At 40.0% G+C, this 16,132-nt stretch overlaps 1 protein-coding gene across 1 annotated transcript; it reads left to right on the top strand.

The window, feature by feature from the left end:
* Positions 1-755: 755 nt before the first annotated feature.
* Positions 756-7,695, top strand: LOC147857639 (GPI transamidase component family protein / Gaa1-like family protein). The gene is made up of 6 exons (XM_087327413.1): positions 756-970; positions 1,082-1,173; positions 5,047-5,140; positions 5,275-6,151; positions 6,310-6,437; positions 6,535-7,695. The coding sequence occupies exons 1-6, from the start codon at positions 870-872 to the stop codon at positions 7,403-7,405; spliced, it is 2,163 nt and encodes a 720-aa protein (XP_087183539.1). The 5' UTR covers positions 756-869; the 3' UTR covers positions 7,406-7,695.
* Positions 7,696-16,132: the final 8,437 nt, after the last annotated feature.

Raw genomic sequence — 16,132 nt, 5'->3', positions numbered from 1 at the left:
ACTTTCTCCAGAACTGAAGAAGCTTCTTCCTTCTCTTAGTAACATTTTCTGGAGAATCATGCATATCATCAGATTGACTATGGACTACTACCATCAATTTCTAACATATCTCGAGCAATACATCTGAGAGACCAAGATTTGCTGCATCATAAATTGAGTTACATCTACATTTCCATAATGCCCATAACTTTACCATAGTCACCGTTTTCCATAATCTTTCCTATTGATGCCACATGATGTTCAAAGATAGTCGAGAAAGCTTCTGCATTGTGGACTCCATCTCGTCCTGAACCAAATCGAAATGTGATACTCACGAAAAAAAAACAGATTGTTGTGATGCGTGAATCTTTGACATCGGCCTTTATTCTTGAGTGTTTCTAGTGTCCAATGTAGTAGTTGTATCAAATTTTTTTTCTTCGAAACAAAAAGTGGACTTCGACACATTGTCCCACTGTTTTGTGTATGTTTTTATGTTAAATTGAGATCACACCAAGAACAATAAGGAACATGCTACTGCAAGCACTTGACTGAAACTCGCAAAAGATTTACCGAAATAATACAGTCCAGGAGACCTGACCTGCTGCTCTAAGAAGAAACCTAGGAAGGACCAAAAAGATGAGGAAAAATAATTGAGGTAAAGAACCAAAAAAGATGAAGAAAAATTGAGGTGTAGTGTTTTTGATATTTACATAAATGTCTTCTCTCATTTGTCTTCTCTTTCATGCACAGTTTTCACAACAGACAATAGTTTTCTGCCTGTGTTTTGTTTCTAGGGTTTCCTAGGGTTTTGGCACAGAGACACAGAGACACAGATTGCGTGCTTGTGCGTGTGTATGTAAGGAGACGAAATCTCGAGGGATCACCAATCCATGGCAGAAGAAAAGAACATCTGTGACGGGAGACAGAGGAAGGGATCTCGACTCCTTCCGAAGCTCGCGTCCCTTGCGATCCGACACGCCGATTTCCTTGTGTAAGCGTCCCCTTCTCCTCTCGGAATAATGCCCCTTATCTCGATATTTTTTTGGTTTTCCTTTCTGAAAATCCCTAAAATTGGATCTATCTTTGTGATTTTCGATTACAGTGTAACCTGCTGTATTGTTGGTCTTGTCGCTCTACTCTTGCTTCCTGCATTAGCAAAGAACACTTACATTTCTGAAAATGCTCTCATTCCAGGTATTCTTGGTGTTTCTTCATTGACTTTTGATGTTATTGGTTTGTGTATAATTGTGCCTTTACTTACTGTGAGGATCAAGATATTCATTTATCATACTAATCAAATGAAGTAAACATGATTATCTTTATAATTGAAGCATACAATGTGGTCCTCCTTCGATATTGGAAAGGAAATTGTGTATATTTGCGTGTTGTTATGTTGGAAAGATCAAGAGCCTAATCTTTGACATCCTAATAAAACAAAACAAAACAAAAAATAGACTATCAAGGCAATTGATGGCTAGAGTATTAATTCTCTTATCCAGCCAAGGCTCATTATTATCGCTTGATGCTTAAGCATACCATAACCGGAAACTTCTAACAGAATAAGGACCTTTAGAAAGGGATTCCCCAGGAATTTATAATTTCAATCCCTTTACAGTGCAGAATGGAGCTGATCTCTACCACAACTGCCAAAATGAAATAAAACAAGCTCAGGATAAGGCTTGACGAGACATAACCTCCAAGATGATAAACAAGACAAAATTGTAGTGAAGCTCTAATTTGTACCACTTTGGCATGACGTCCTTTGTAACTAAATTCTCATGTAACATTGGGCTGCCATACAAGCATGATGTATAAGATCAAGCATAGGCCTAAAGAGAGGGGTGCTATATCTCCCGCAAATGGATGCATATACATAATAACACTGTTGGTGCTTGCTAAGGCGCTGAGTAACTCCAGGATAGACCATGGACTTGAATCCAGAGGATGATAAAGATGCTCTGGGAGACACTCATTTTATTTATTTAATGAATTCATGCAAGTTTCATAATTGCTTCTCACACCATATAAATATCCTAACTAACATTCGAATCTAATAGAACATGATTCTGACTGCACCATGTTCATGGTCTCTTGGATGATCATGGAAATTAAGGCTTAGCTCTTCAGTATGCTAGATGCTTAAACTTCGTCCATACCATGAGTAGATGCTTCTAGTACTTACCTTGGATACACATATGTATACATGATTGCTCAAGCAACTATCTCTGATATGATGGAGGAGGCATTCTCTGAGGAAATTCCTAGAAGTAGAAAAGTGTACATCATAGAATAGAGAATCCAGCCCTTTATATATCCATTCCAAATCGTTGTGTTTCAGACTGCAGCTAGCATTGTAAAGTGTGATGTTGACATCTCAAGCCAGTCGGAATGTTCCTGGTATAACTATCATGAGGTGTTCGACACCTAGTCTATTGTACAGATGTATACTGGTATAGCTGCACATTTGTTATGGGGTTCAGGGGGATTAGTGAAGGGTCAGAGTCAAAGGTCTAGAACATGAAATAGCTTTTGCCAAGTAGTTTACAAGCCTTACCGTTGCACCAGGTGAGTCTTGTATTAAGTCATGGATAGCCTTCACCGATGCACTGGAAGAGACGTCTGTGTAAGAGAAGCCTTAAGGCAACCTCGACTGAGTCATTGGTTTGTATTAACCATCCTGTGACAATTAGATTCTAACAACCATCTGTAGCCTTCATCGACTCTTATTGAAAATTGTCATTGGTACACAACAATTATGCTAAACCAGCAGCATTGAACTTGTTTTAAAGGCAGAGAATGAAGTCCATGCAGCTGGAGTTAAGAACCCAGAACTTTCTGAGAAATAATATGAACCAATTGGAGTCTGCGTGGTACAACATTGGCTTAATGTGACTCTAACCATGTACATTATTGTATATAGGCTTTTGCATATTATATTTATTTCATAAAAGATCTCTCGCTCTCACTTGCTGCTATAGTTTCTCCAAAGTTATAATGGAATGGAAATGAAATTAAAGTATGGCTCAAACTCTGTGAAATTCCATATGTTTTATCATCCACCACCATCATGATATCGATGGAATATGATGTGTATGAAATAAGAGAGGCTCCGTGGGCATACCATACAAGGTAAATCACATGGAAACCTAAATAATAAATCTAAAAGGAGTATGTTAGATAAGAAATAAGAAAGGATCAAATTTAATGCACACAGATCCAAACTTCATACAAATATCTACTGAAAAAGAACAAATTAAATAATCCTGTTGTCGAAACTTAAACAATCTACATAAACATGACCAAAAGCACAGAGTGGACTATTGAAGGCTGAATCCTGGACCAAATTAAAACAACAAAGCAGTATATAGATGATAATGTCAAACATCAGTGGAAATTCCCAACTCTCGATAAACATTCCTTCATTATCCTCATCCTCATCATCAATGCGCCACCACCACTGCCACTCATTAGTATCAGCATCAGCACCACCCTCGTCTCTTCCTAATCATGGCCATGATTTCAAATGACATCCTAATATGATTGGAGGTTGATCGATTCTTCTTCAAAGAAGAATAGATTGAGAATCAGCTTGCTTGATGGTACGAGCCAGCCCCCACAACCAACAATTACTAGTATCAGCCACAGCCCTCAAACACACAGATATACTAAATCCTCAACTTGTCCCTTCCCTGGTGAGCATGGGGGCAGACCAGGTTAAAAACAACTTGGCTCTTCCTAATCATGGCCGTGATTTCAAATGACATCCTAATATGATTGGAGGTTGATCGATTCTTCTTCAAAGAAGAATAGATTGAGAATCAGCTTGCTTGATGGTACGAGCCAGCCCCCACAACCAACAATTACTAGTATCAGCCACAGCCCTTAAACACACAGATATACTAAATCCTCAACTTGTTCCTTCCCTGGTGAGCATGGGGGGCAGACCAGGTTATAAACAGCTAGTCTTGCCGTGACCTTATCTCGGGTTCCCAAATTAGAGACTTCTTAAGTACGAGTAGGAGACACTCATCCTGAGCTGGGCTTCCTACTTAGATGCTTTCAGCAGTTATCTGCTCTACACTTGGCTACCAAGTCTTTCCATATCATATACATCTGGCACACACTTCTTATCATACTATTGTTAAAAAACCTGATTTTCAGGAGAAAAAACGGGTCTATTTGCTGTATTACTTACTGATAACATGCTTTCTACTGTCAGTTGTTTAAAGCTAAATCATCCTTAAGAAATTTATCCAGGCTTGATCTATGTGCAAAACACTTTCTTTTCCCTTTCACACATAAATTGAGGATCCTTTCTTATCATACTATTGTTAAAAAACCTGATTTTCAGGAGAAAAAACGGGTCTATTTGCTGTATTACTTACTGATAACATGCTTTCTACTTTCAGTTGTTTAAGGGCATTTCCTAATCCTGTTACATTTCTTTCATACTACTGCTCTTTCTACTATCATTTATGTATAGCTAAATCACCATTAAGAATCTCTATAAGAAATTTATCCAGGCTTGATCTGTGTACAAAACACTTTCTTTTCCATTTCTCACAGCAATGAGGATCCAACCTTAAAAGGCATTTCCTAATCCTATTACATTTCTTTCATATTACTGCTCTTCACCCAAATGTTTGCTTAGTACTATTACAACCTTACTTTTCTTACTATTCTAGCGTCCTTTTCTGGAGTGGAACTAGTTAACATCAATGTCATGCAAGACTCTGTTGAGGATACACCAACCAACCTTTGGATACCATGTCCCCTGACACTAATCCAATACGTATTAGCTTCAGACTTTATTCTCGTAAACCATCTCAAGAATCAGTCCTCCCCATGCGTTAAGATCATTAACCTAGACTAGGGCTTTTATGTTTGTTTGAAATAGCTATGATGAATTCACCCATACTTGTAATTGTGATTTGTCTCATAGGCCAAACTTGGCAATAAGTAGATGTTAATAGACATTTGTTGATTTTGCAAGATAGTGTCACTCTTTGAATCTAAGTAACCATTGATATCCAAGTGAAATTATCGAAATTCTAAAACTTATTACAGGTTCTGCCAGTCCGAAATTTGTTCTCCAACATTCACTGGATGCATCTCGAATAGCCAAGGAGCTGCAAATGCTAAGAGAAAAGAACATGGATGGGTACATCCTAAATGTTCGGATAAATATCCACAAATTTGTGCAATAAGAATTTGAAAAAAAGGGGTTAAGGAGACATTCTAAAGCTTTTTATATCCATTAGCTTTATGTGATACATTCTAGCTTTGTTTTGCCAGGGTTGTCAGAAATGTCTTGGTCAAGCATCTTATTGCTATGGGTGCAGATTTCTACTTGCACCCATTCGCTGCTCCTGGCTCTCCATTTTCACCAATGTGTTTTTTCTCCTCGCAGTCTTCCTCGCAAAGTGGTTTAAAGGAAATGGTTTCTGGGAATAATAATGCAAACATTTCAGAAGTACTGGGTGTCAATGTAATTGGGATAGTTCGTGCACCCCGCGGAGAAGGGAATGAAGCGATTGTTCTTGTCACTCCATTTAGCACACGATCCCTTACAGATGCAGATGCGTTTTCTTTGGGGCTTGGTTTGTCCTTGTTTCATCTTCTCAAGGAAGCACAATGGTTGGCAAAGGACATTATTTGGCTTGCTGCGGATACAGAATTTGGTTTTCATACTGGTGTTGCTGCATGGTTGAGGGATTATCATGAGCCTTCTCTGAATTCTGACAATGGATCATATGATCATATATATGAAACACTCGATGAAAATGGTGCTTCTTTACTCGAGAAAACCAATATGAGAGATTTTAAAAGGGCAGGTGTTATTGCGGCAGGTATAATATTTAAATTTCAGGCATCGCAGGGACCGGGGCTGGGTGATTCAATAAAATTGTACGCCGAAGGATCAAATGGACAGATGCCAAATCTGGACCTCATAAATGTTGTCAACAATCTGGCTGTTTACAGAGAAGGATTACAAATGAAGTTGGATATTTTGGACAACATGCTTGAATGGAAATGGCTTCATGTTGTTGGTGATTTTCTGGAGAAATTGGGACAAATGGCAGCGATGTTAAATGTGGGGTGGAAATTTAGCCCTCCTGCTTCTGAATATGTTCAGGGTGCTGCAACTTTATCGCGGTCATTGACTCTTCAGGTAAGGTATACCTCCTAATGGCATCTGAATGAGATATTAGACGTCTTGGTTTACTGGTACTCATGTGTTTCTCATATACCTGAATATCAGCTCTATCCTGATATTTAAACAGTATTAAAGCTTAGTAATATTTTTCTTAGTCAGAGCATTTTTTGTAGGCTTTAGGGGTTCCTACTGGTGCACATGGGGCATTTGGAGATTATCAAATTGATGCAGTTACCATGGCCATGTCAGCTTCATCCCAAGATAATGCTGTTCATATTGGTTCATTGATCAAATTTGGCAGGTATGCATTCATTATGAACTTATGAGGCATCATAACTTTTACTCATTCACCAATCTAGTTTGTTGCAACTGTGATGTTTTTTAACTTCTGCTTTCAGACTGCTGGAGGGAACAATACGGTCAGTGAATAATTTACTCGAGAAGTTTCACCAATCCTTTTTCCTGTACTTTCTGACTGGACCAAACAAATTTGTATCAGTTGGTGTGTATATTGTCCCATTATTGTTGCTGCTGATAACACTGCCTCTCAAAGCTGCAGCTGTATGTGCTACGGAAAATGTTCTATCATGTGGCAAAAGGCCCTCACAAGACTCAGATAAGTTGCAAGAAGGATCATTATCACCAGAAGCTCTTTCAGGAGATGGTGTTCCGAGCTTTATTCGATGGTCATCAGCGGTTCCAATTGTATGCTTTGTGGAGTTCTGGTCATTCATTGTCGGCATCAGTCCACCACTTATTGACTATGTCGTTGAATACCCGAATCTTAAAGCAGGTATTTGGGTTGCATTCTTCATCATAAGTATACCAATGCTCGTCATTATTTCGCTATATGCGAAAAGTTTCTTAGGGATGCAATATGTGGGGACTGATTGGATTGCTGTAAAAGCTGCTACGCTTGGAGCAGCAACTATCGGCATCGGCATTATGTCACTGATTAATTTTGCCGCAGCTCTTGTTGGAGCTGTTATGCTTGTACCTATGTGCTTGATTGTATATCCAATCAAGCATAAAACAAAGAAAGTGGGTTCATTTGCTATAGCTTTGTTGGCATTGATATTTACCTTGATAGCCTCTTCCCCACTCATCTTCCTTATCCTTATAGGATTTACCAAACCCTCAGAATCAAGCCTCATGATTACATGGGAATGGGTTGAATGCATGTGGAATTGGGGCAGTGCCACATATCTCTACTTGTTTCTTGTGCATTTTCCCTGTTTGGTTCTTTGTACTCATTTGATATTTAGTTGAAACCTCTTCACAGTAAGGCCAGGTTTAGACTTGGTGTGCCTGGATGAGAATATCCATTGGCCCAATATGTGAAAAAATCATTGGCAGCAAAAATAGAGTGTGGCCAGAGAGCATGTTGTATGGGTTTTTGGTGTTGGCAAAATTATATCTAGCAGACTACTCAGACTACTCACCATGCAAGACTATTGAAATCCAGACACCAATTCTAGCTTAAGCCACTTGGGTTGGCACACACTGAATTGATTGTTACATTGTTTTACTTACAGTATATCTCAAGAGAGTTTTCATCACTTCCTCTTGCAGTTTGCGTCGTCACAATGTTTTCTTTTCGTCTCAGCTCTGACTAGTTTTAGATAGAAAGTAGATTGCTGAAGTATTTGCAATAGGGAAATAAAATTTGGTGATGAAGAAATTTTCGTCATTTTAGTGAAATAATTGATTTCATTGCCATACTCAAAGCCTGGGTTGCTTTTAGTACACTTACAAGGGGTTTCATAATGTAGATTAGCTAAATATTTACATAGTTGTAGAATTATTTTCCCTTGTCACAAAACACAGCTAGAGATTCCCATATTTTTAGATTTATGTCAACTGAAGGCATGGGTGTCGACACGAAAAGCAAGCATTATAAAAGATAGCGGTATAGAAATTTCACTAGGATTTAGGGTGGTACCCAATGTAAACCAATAAATGCCTCAATGAAGGAAATTGTTCCAACTCTCATTGAAAAGTTTCAGTGTCATGTTTTTAGCCGATGCATATGTTGAATATATGCCATATGCAGTGCTTCATAGAGATTATTTAAAATGAAAAAAGGGCTTTAACCACCTCCCGTGGTGTTGATGATGATCCTGATGTCGGCACTTATATCCCTCCCTCATGCACTCCTCATACATCAACATGTGACGACTGTTTGCATTCTTGGTCCAAGCCAAGAACTTGGCATTGTTCACAGTTTATAAGAAAAACTGAGTTGAATAAGACCATTAAAGAGAATGATTAATATGATGGTGCAAGGATTAATAGGATAGAAGCTACAGGGAATCTCACAACCTTTGAAATGGTGTGATTGACCAAGATAACATATGGGAGTATGTGGGATTACCCAACCGCTAAAGTTACAACAATTATATCTCTGCTATTTAATCTACAATGTTAGGTTCAGGTCAACATTATAAGGTGTGAATACGCATCAACTCATAGTTGTACATAATAGTCAGGTAAATCAAAAGCAAACAATGGTTGAATTAAGTCTTTCAAGAATAGTATCATTTACAAAGTTATTAGATGGAAATGGAGCAATTTCATCTTCTATTCAACAATGGTCAAAATGACAATGATAGCTTGGAGGAGGATTGGGTAACGGATAGTCTAGAATGGAAACCCCTCTGAAATAGCATATCCCAACAAAAAGGTATACAAGGCATTTTTATTACAGGTTCAAAATGATTGTATAGCACTGGTGGACACGCCAAGGCTGTAAGAAAATAGGTATATGGAAGTTCAATTGAATTAGAAAAACAATTAATTTACTTAGTAATAGATTTTGACGTTATGTTTTTCTAAAACAGTATAGGGTTATGGATCACAATATCCATCCATTTCAATTGTTATCACCTGAATCTGTTTGATCGTAGCTCTGACTGATATAGAGATAGTTAATGGGGTGTATGGAACTAGCAATAGGCACGGTTCGGTTTCAGTTCGGTTCAGTTTCAAGGCAAAAAAACCTAACCTAACCGAAACCAAACCGTTTAAGGAAAAGTTGATAGCTCAACTAGCAAAATGAAACCACCTGAATGAGCAAAATCTGTACATAATGGAACCAACTGATAAAGATAGCTCAACTAGCACAATCTGTACATAATGGTGGGAATGATAAGGTGCAGGCTTTGAATCCCATTGTGGGTGAGTGGGGGAGCATGTTCTGCAAAGCTGTGTATGATTTCTCTTTCTCTTTGCATATTGTTTAGTTTGATCTCGCTTGTAGTGAACTCTAGTTGCGTTTTCTTGTTCTAGGGGTATGGATTTCTCTACAGACAAGCTTCGATCCCTTGTTAGCAAGTGGCAATCTCTTAGGTATTGAAGCTCATGTTGACGTGAAGGCTACTGAGACGACAATACCTTGAGAATGTTTTGCATTGATCTCACCAAGAAGAGGCCCAATCGGATTGAGAGTTTGACCTGGGAAAGCTTATGGAGGTAATGCTTTTTCATCATCTAAAATTAAAATTCTGATTTGTGATGTGCTACGAACCCTAAACCCCCATATCGTTGTCGTGATGTGGCGTGTCAACTGTGAGAAAAAGTAAGAAAAAGACGTTGGGCGCACATTTCACAAGGTCGTGTAAATATGAAAAGAAATAAAAAACAAAGAAGTATTAATGACCTATTGGCTAGGACCTAGCGTGAATCAAGAGTCTTTTATTCCCCTTTATTTTGAAGAAAGAGAGGGAATAATTTTGGAAAATTCCGAACATAGGCTCCGCTTCTTCTATTAAAAGGGGGGAGGAGGGCTTATTTTGGGTCCCTCATTTTTGTAGCTTGAGGTGCACCATTAGGGTTTGAAGGTGTAAAGAATCAAGAGTGATTCTGTGCAACGAAAGGTCTTCAAAATACTTCGATTTGAATGAATCGGCTTCCGGGGGGAGCTGTCTCGTGGCAATCGAGGTTGCAGAAGGCCGTGGCGTTGTCGACCACGGAAGCCGAGTACATGGCCGCAACGGAAGCCGGCAAGGAAAATTGTATGGATGGAGGAGTTTATCAGTGAGCTGGGAATTCGGCAGGAAGAATTCCGACTCTATTGTGATAATCAGAGTGCCATCCACCTTGCAAAAAATGCCGCCTACCACTCGAGGAAAAAGCACATCCAACGGAGGTATCATTGGCTCCGGGAGAGGGTAGGAGAAAGGGAGTTCCCTCTAGTGAAGGTTCACATGGCCGAAAATGGATCAGATATGTTGATTAAAGTGTTACCAACTGAAAAGCTGTGCGCTTGCCGACGGAAGATCGGATTGGTGCAATACCCCATGCTGGAGTGAAGGGGGAGTTTGTTAGGAAACGGGTCCCTTCGGATGGGAAGAGAAGAGCCGAGTTGATGAGAAACCGAAATCGTGTAGACAACCAACTCGGAAGACTATACTTGTAAATAGTCTAAATATGCCCTTATGGGCTACACTTGTAAATAACCCAAAAGGTGTACTAGTATAAGTACTTAGGGCAATCATGATGATTGTGAGGAGCTATTGTTTAAAGTTACTCAGAAGGTCGTTGTGAAACTGTGTAACAGTAAGTGAGTGAGAGTGAGAGAGTGTGTAACTGTGTAGCCGTCTGTTGACGAAGTAGAATCTTGACGTTGTTGCCTCAGAGCTTCTAGTTGAGTGTACCATGTTGTTGTATGCAAACTCTTTGGTAGAAGAGTGTACCATGTTGTTGTATTGAAACTTGGCAAGATGTAAAATATTACTCCAATCATCTTGTTGATAACTCATGAAGCATCGAAGATACTGCTCGAGCGTTTGATTTGTGCACTCTGTTTGTCCGTCAGTTTGTGGATGATAAGCCGAAGAGAGTTTGCAGGAGATTTTGAGGCCTGCCCATAGGTGCTTCCAAAAGTGTGAGATAAATTGAGGACCTCGATCGTTAATAATATCATTTGGGAGACCATGATGGCGAAACACCTAACGCATAATGAGATCTGCAGTTTCTTCACTACTAATGGTCTTTACACACGATACAAAATGTGTCATCTTTGTGAGCCGATCCACTAATGTTAAAATACTATCAAAGCCTTTGGAAGGTGGCAGATCTGTAATGAAATCCATAGAAATAGACGGCCGTGGCTTGCTGGGAGGTTGTAGTAAGCCATAAGGATGATGCAGGCTGGGTATTTTGGCGCGACAACAGGTGTCACATGTGCGAAAGTAATCTTTGACAAATTTTTGCAAGTGGGGCCACCAAAATGAATGTTTCACAAACTCAATGGTCTTGGCAATACCAAAATGTCCAGCCATGGGGGCATCATGACAATGTTCTAACACTTGAAGTCGGGGTGATCCATCAGGGACGTAAAGGAGATTCTTGTAGAAGAGTAAGCCATCTTGCCACTTGAAGTCCTGATTATGTTGAGATGACCCTTGCAATGTGGAGCAAGATGGACGACTTGAACCAATGTGGGCTAAGACATCCTTAGTGAAATCATCAGAGTGAAGTTGTGGCCGAATAGTGTCAAGAAGGCTAGAATCAAGTGGCGTGGCATAAATTGTTGTTGCCTGTAGCTTTGATGGCCCGAGGAGAATATACTTTTGATTGTCAAAGGTTGGATCTCTAGGTCAAAGATCTAGATACGAACGCCGAGACAAAGCCGAGACAAAGCATTTGGTTTCCCTTGTTGTTTTCCGGGGCGAAAAATGATATTGAAATCGAAACGCGTTAGAAATTGGGTCCACCGAGCTTGTCGTCTATTTAATACTCGAGCTTGTCGTCTTGTTTGCCCGTCCTTGCCTGGTTGCGATAGGATACTCCCCAATGCGAAGTCTGACACATCCGCCTCAATAGTAAATGGCTTTTCGGGATCAATATTCCCTAGGATAGGTGCTGATGTGAATGCTTGTTTCAGCTAAGTAAAAACCTTGTCCACTTCGATACTCCAAAATAATGCTTGATTTTTCTTGGTGAGTTGGGTGAGGGGCAACACAGTGCTTGAATAATTACGTATGAATTTGCGATAGAAGTTCGCAAATCCAAGGAAACACTAGACGTCCCGAACTGAGCATGGGGGTTTCCATTCCAATATTGTTTGGACTTTTGTCGGATCCATGAAAATACCCTTGGATGAAATAGTGTATCCCAAAAATTCGACTTGTTTGCAATCAAAACTGCATTTCTCAAGTTTGGCATAAAGACCATACTTTCTTAGGCATTCAAGTACTTTCCGCACATGTATATCATGCTCCTCCTGTGTTTTAGAGTAAATCAACATATCAACTAGGTAGATGATGAGAAAGATATCCAAGAAATCTTGGAAAATGTCATTTGCCATATGTTGAAATATTGTGGGTGCATTTGTGAGCCCGAAAGGCATGACTATATACTCGAAATGACCATTCGGAGTACGAAATGCAGTTTTCCACTCATCTCTCGATCAAATTTGAACAAGATTATATGCACCCCTTAGATCAATTTTGGTAAAATTCTTTGCCCCACCAATGCCTTCTAAGAAATTGGAGATTAAAGGTAGAGCATACATATTCCTTATGGTGACTTTATTTAAGCCTCGATAGTCCACGACCAAACGAAGGGAGCTGTCCTTTTTCTTCACAAAAAAGATAGGAGCACCAACTGGAGACTTTGAATGTCGAATAAACCCATGTGCAAGATTTTCCTTGATGTATTCTCGAAGAACCTCAAGCTGAGTGGAAGATAAATTGTAAATCGGACCCCACGGTGACTCTTTTCCTGGTTGGAGATCAATAGGACAGTCGTACGACCGATGCTTTGGAAGAACACTAGCTTTGACTTTGTCGAAAACATCAACATAGTCTTGATATTTTTTGGGAATTTGGATGTCTGAATTCCCTTGAGTGGCACTAGAAGGTGTCACTAATACTGCAAATAAGAAAAGGTTCTCCTTGCCTCCCACTTGGTGCAATTGTTGCAATGTGATAGATGAAGTTTGATGAAAAGGAAACGATGCATTGGTAGAACTATATTCTTCAAGAGAATAATCCTGAGTTCGATCCTTGGCAATGATATTTTCTACTAAAGGGCACCAAATTTCTCGCTTCCTCCTATTGATTCTAGGGTTATGTAGCTCGAACCATGGCAAACCAAGGGCAATTGGATGCTTAGGACTACGGATTATGTTAAAGGAAACTACACATCCTAAATCACCTAAGAGTATGTGTATTGGCTCAGACTCTTCGAGTATCTTCTCGGAAGCTATGGGACATCCATAAATCACTACTACCGAAACTGGACAAGGAAGTGTATGCAAGGATATTTGGTGTTTTTGGGCAAATTCTCTATCCATGAAACAAGAATTGGCTCCAGTATCTAAGAGGGCTTGGACTTGAAGTTGAAAAATCGGTGTCCTAACTTGTACTTGGGCTGAGAAGACTCTACTCACATGCTTGGAAGAAATGGAACCCACACTAGGTTGTACATATCTAGGGTTGTCCAACCAAATGGCTCCTATTTTGGCCGGATTTATTCGTTTGACTCCTCTTCTAATTGGCTTAGGACATCAAACTTATTGGACAAGGGTGGATTATTCATAATATTAGATTCACTAACTGCTTCTAAAATGTTGTACTCATTTTTATTGTCATAGTGAATTTGATTTACCACGTCTCGGCCTACTGGAGCAATGAATGGCTATATGTCCTGGACCTCTGGAATATAAGCATAGAAGGTTTGCTCGGCGTTGTTGCTTCTCTTCGTCCGACAACGGTCCTTGTCATTGATTCATATCGATCTCCATGGGTGTAGGACTATCCATTGGGACTGGACTACGTGTTTGGCGTGGAGTTGGAGCAGGGCTATATGTTTGAATAGGGGATGATTGGGCCATTACTGATGCATAAGTTGGTGTGAATCTTGATCTTGTTATTTGTTGTAGTCACTCACATCGACACTCAAAAAGGCGATTATCACACCGTATTGCTCGACTAATAGCTTCTGTAAGTGACATTGGATCCTCGGGGAAGGTAAGAAGTAAGTCTTTGACATCACTTCGAAGGCTTGAACGGAATTGCTCCATTAGGGCTTGTTCATCCCAAGGAATATCGCTTGCGATGAGACGGAAATTGGTTGCATATGTCGAAGCTGGTTGATCACCTTGACGTAGTGTACAAATCTTGTTGATAGCTGTTCTTGCCCCATCAGTATCTCCGAAACAAGCCTTAAATTCTTTGGTAAATTCCTCGAAATTATTCAATAGAGGAGAATTTGTCTCTAGCAATGGAGCAAACCACGAAAACGCTATGCCAATCAATAAGGTGCCCACTAACCCGACTCGTGATGCATCTGTCAGATAACGCGTGGGATGCATTTGAATCACCAACCGTACTTGATTCAAGAAACCTCGGAAATGAGCCCTCGAACAATCAAATTTAGCTGGGAGGCTAATTTTGGGCTCCTTGATAAGTCCTTGACCTTCGACCCTTTGTTGTTGTAACATTACAATTGTCGACTCTAACTGTTGAACCCGTCGCGTGAACTTCTCTTCTTGTTGTTGCTTCTCTATAGTAACCTTTTGTAGATCCCCTAGTAGACGTTGATTCTCTACTTCAAGAGATGCTAACTTGGATTTAAGATTCTCCATTTCTGCAACAAGGGTGAGATATTCTTTTGAGTTAATGGTGACCATGGTTTCATGATGGTTATAGAGGAGGATGAGAGAGAGAGAGAGAGAATTCGAATCAAACTGTCACAACCAAGAATAAAAGATAGAGTGATGGAAGAAGGATATAAGAGAACACGAGAAGAAAGGAACGAAATGCTAAGAGAAGAATGGGCGTATTAAGATATAGAAAGAAAGAGAATGGATACAAGATATGTAATGACAAATAAAGATTGGTGTTGATTCGAATTGATTTGAGAATACATGTATGCCCTTATTTATAGGTTCCTATAGAATAGCTTAGAGATTTCTATAATGTTCTAGAATGTTCTAGGAAATTCTAGAACATTCTAGAATGATCTAGAGTTTTTACAATAATCAATGTAATACAAAAAGTAGCTTTTATCCTCTCATATGACAATAAACTATCTTAATGGTTGTGGTTTTCAATTATGGATTACAAGGATCGAGGTTCAAGTCCGGGTGACGCCATAATGGTCATGTGTTCATGACAGTTTCTGGCACATGTCTAACTTCTTTGCTGACAACAACTTGGTCAGTATGTCCGACCCATGCTCCTCCATGTGGATCTTTATCAGTGAAAACTCTTTATCTTCTACTTTCTCCCGGAGCCAGTGGTATCTCCTCTAGATGTGCTTGGTCCGGAAATGGTACGCCACGTTCTTCGCAAGGTGGATGGCACTTTGACTGTCGTAGTAGTACAAGAAATCCTCATGTTGGATCCCTAGCTCTCCTATGAAGTCCTTCATCCAGATTACCTCTTTGCTGGCTTCCACGACTGCCATGTACTCCGCTTCCGTTGTCGACAGTGCAACAGACTTCTCCAGCCTCGACTACCACGATATGCCCCCCCGGCGTATGTCATGACATATCCGGATGTAGATCGGCTGGTATTTGCATCAGCCGACATGTCCGAATCGGTGAAGCCTTCCAATAGGGGTTTGTCGGTGCCGAACTGGAGGCACATACTCAAGGTGCCTTTCAAGTATCAGAGTATCCACTGGACCGCGGTCCAGCGTTCTCTTCCCGAATTTCTCATGAACCAACTGACCACTTCGACTACATATCTGATATCTGGCCGGGTACACACCATTGCGTACATCAAGATTCCAATGACAGAGGCATATGGTATCTTCATCATGTTTGACTTCTCTGCTTCTGCCTTCGGGCTCTACTTCCCGGACAGCTTGCAGTTTGCTAGAAGTGTCGACCCGACCGGCTTAGCATCCGACATGTTGAACCTGTTAAGCACCTTTGTTACATACTTCTCCTGTGACAACCACAACTGTTTCTTTGACCGGTTTGAGACTATGTGCATCCCCAATATATGCCTCTCCAGACCCAAATCTTTCATTGAGAAGGTC

This window comes from Azolla caroliniana, unplaced genomic scaffold (genome assembly GCF_043228905.1).
Source record: "Azolla caroliniana isolate FFs.n. ecotype wild unplaced genomic scaffold, voAzoCaro1.0.p SCAF_11, whole genome shotgun sequence".
NCBI lineage: Eukaryota > Viridiplantae > Streptophyta > Polypodiopsida > Salviniales > Salviniaceae > Azolla > Azolla caroliniana.
This window is presented reverse-complemented; position numbering and strand designations above follow the sequence as displayed.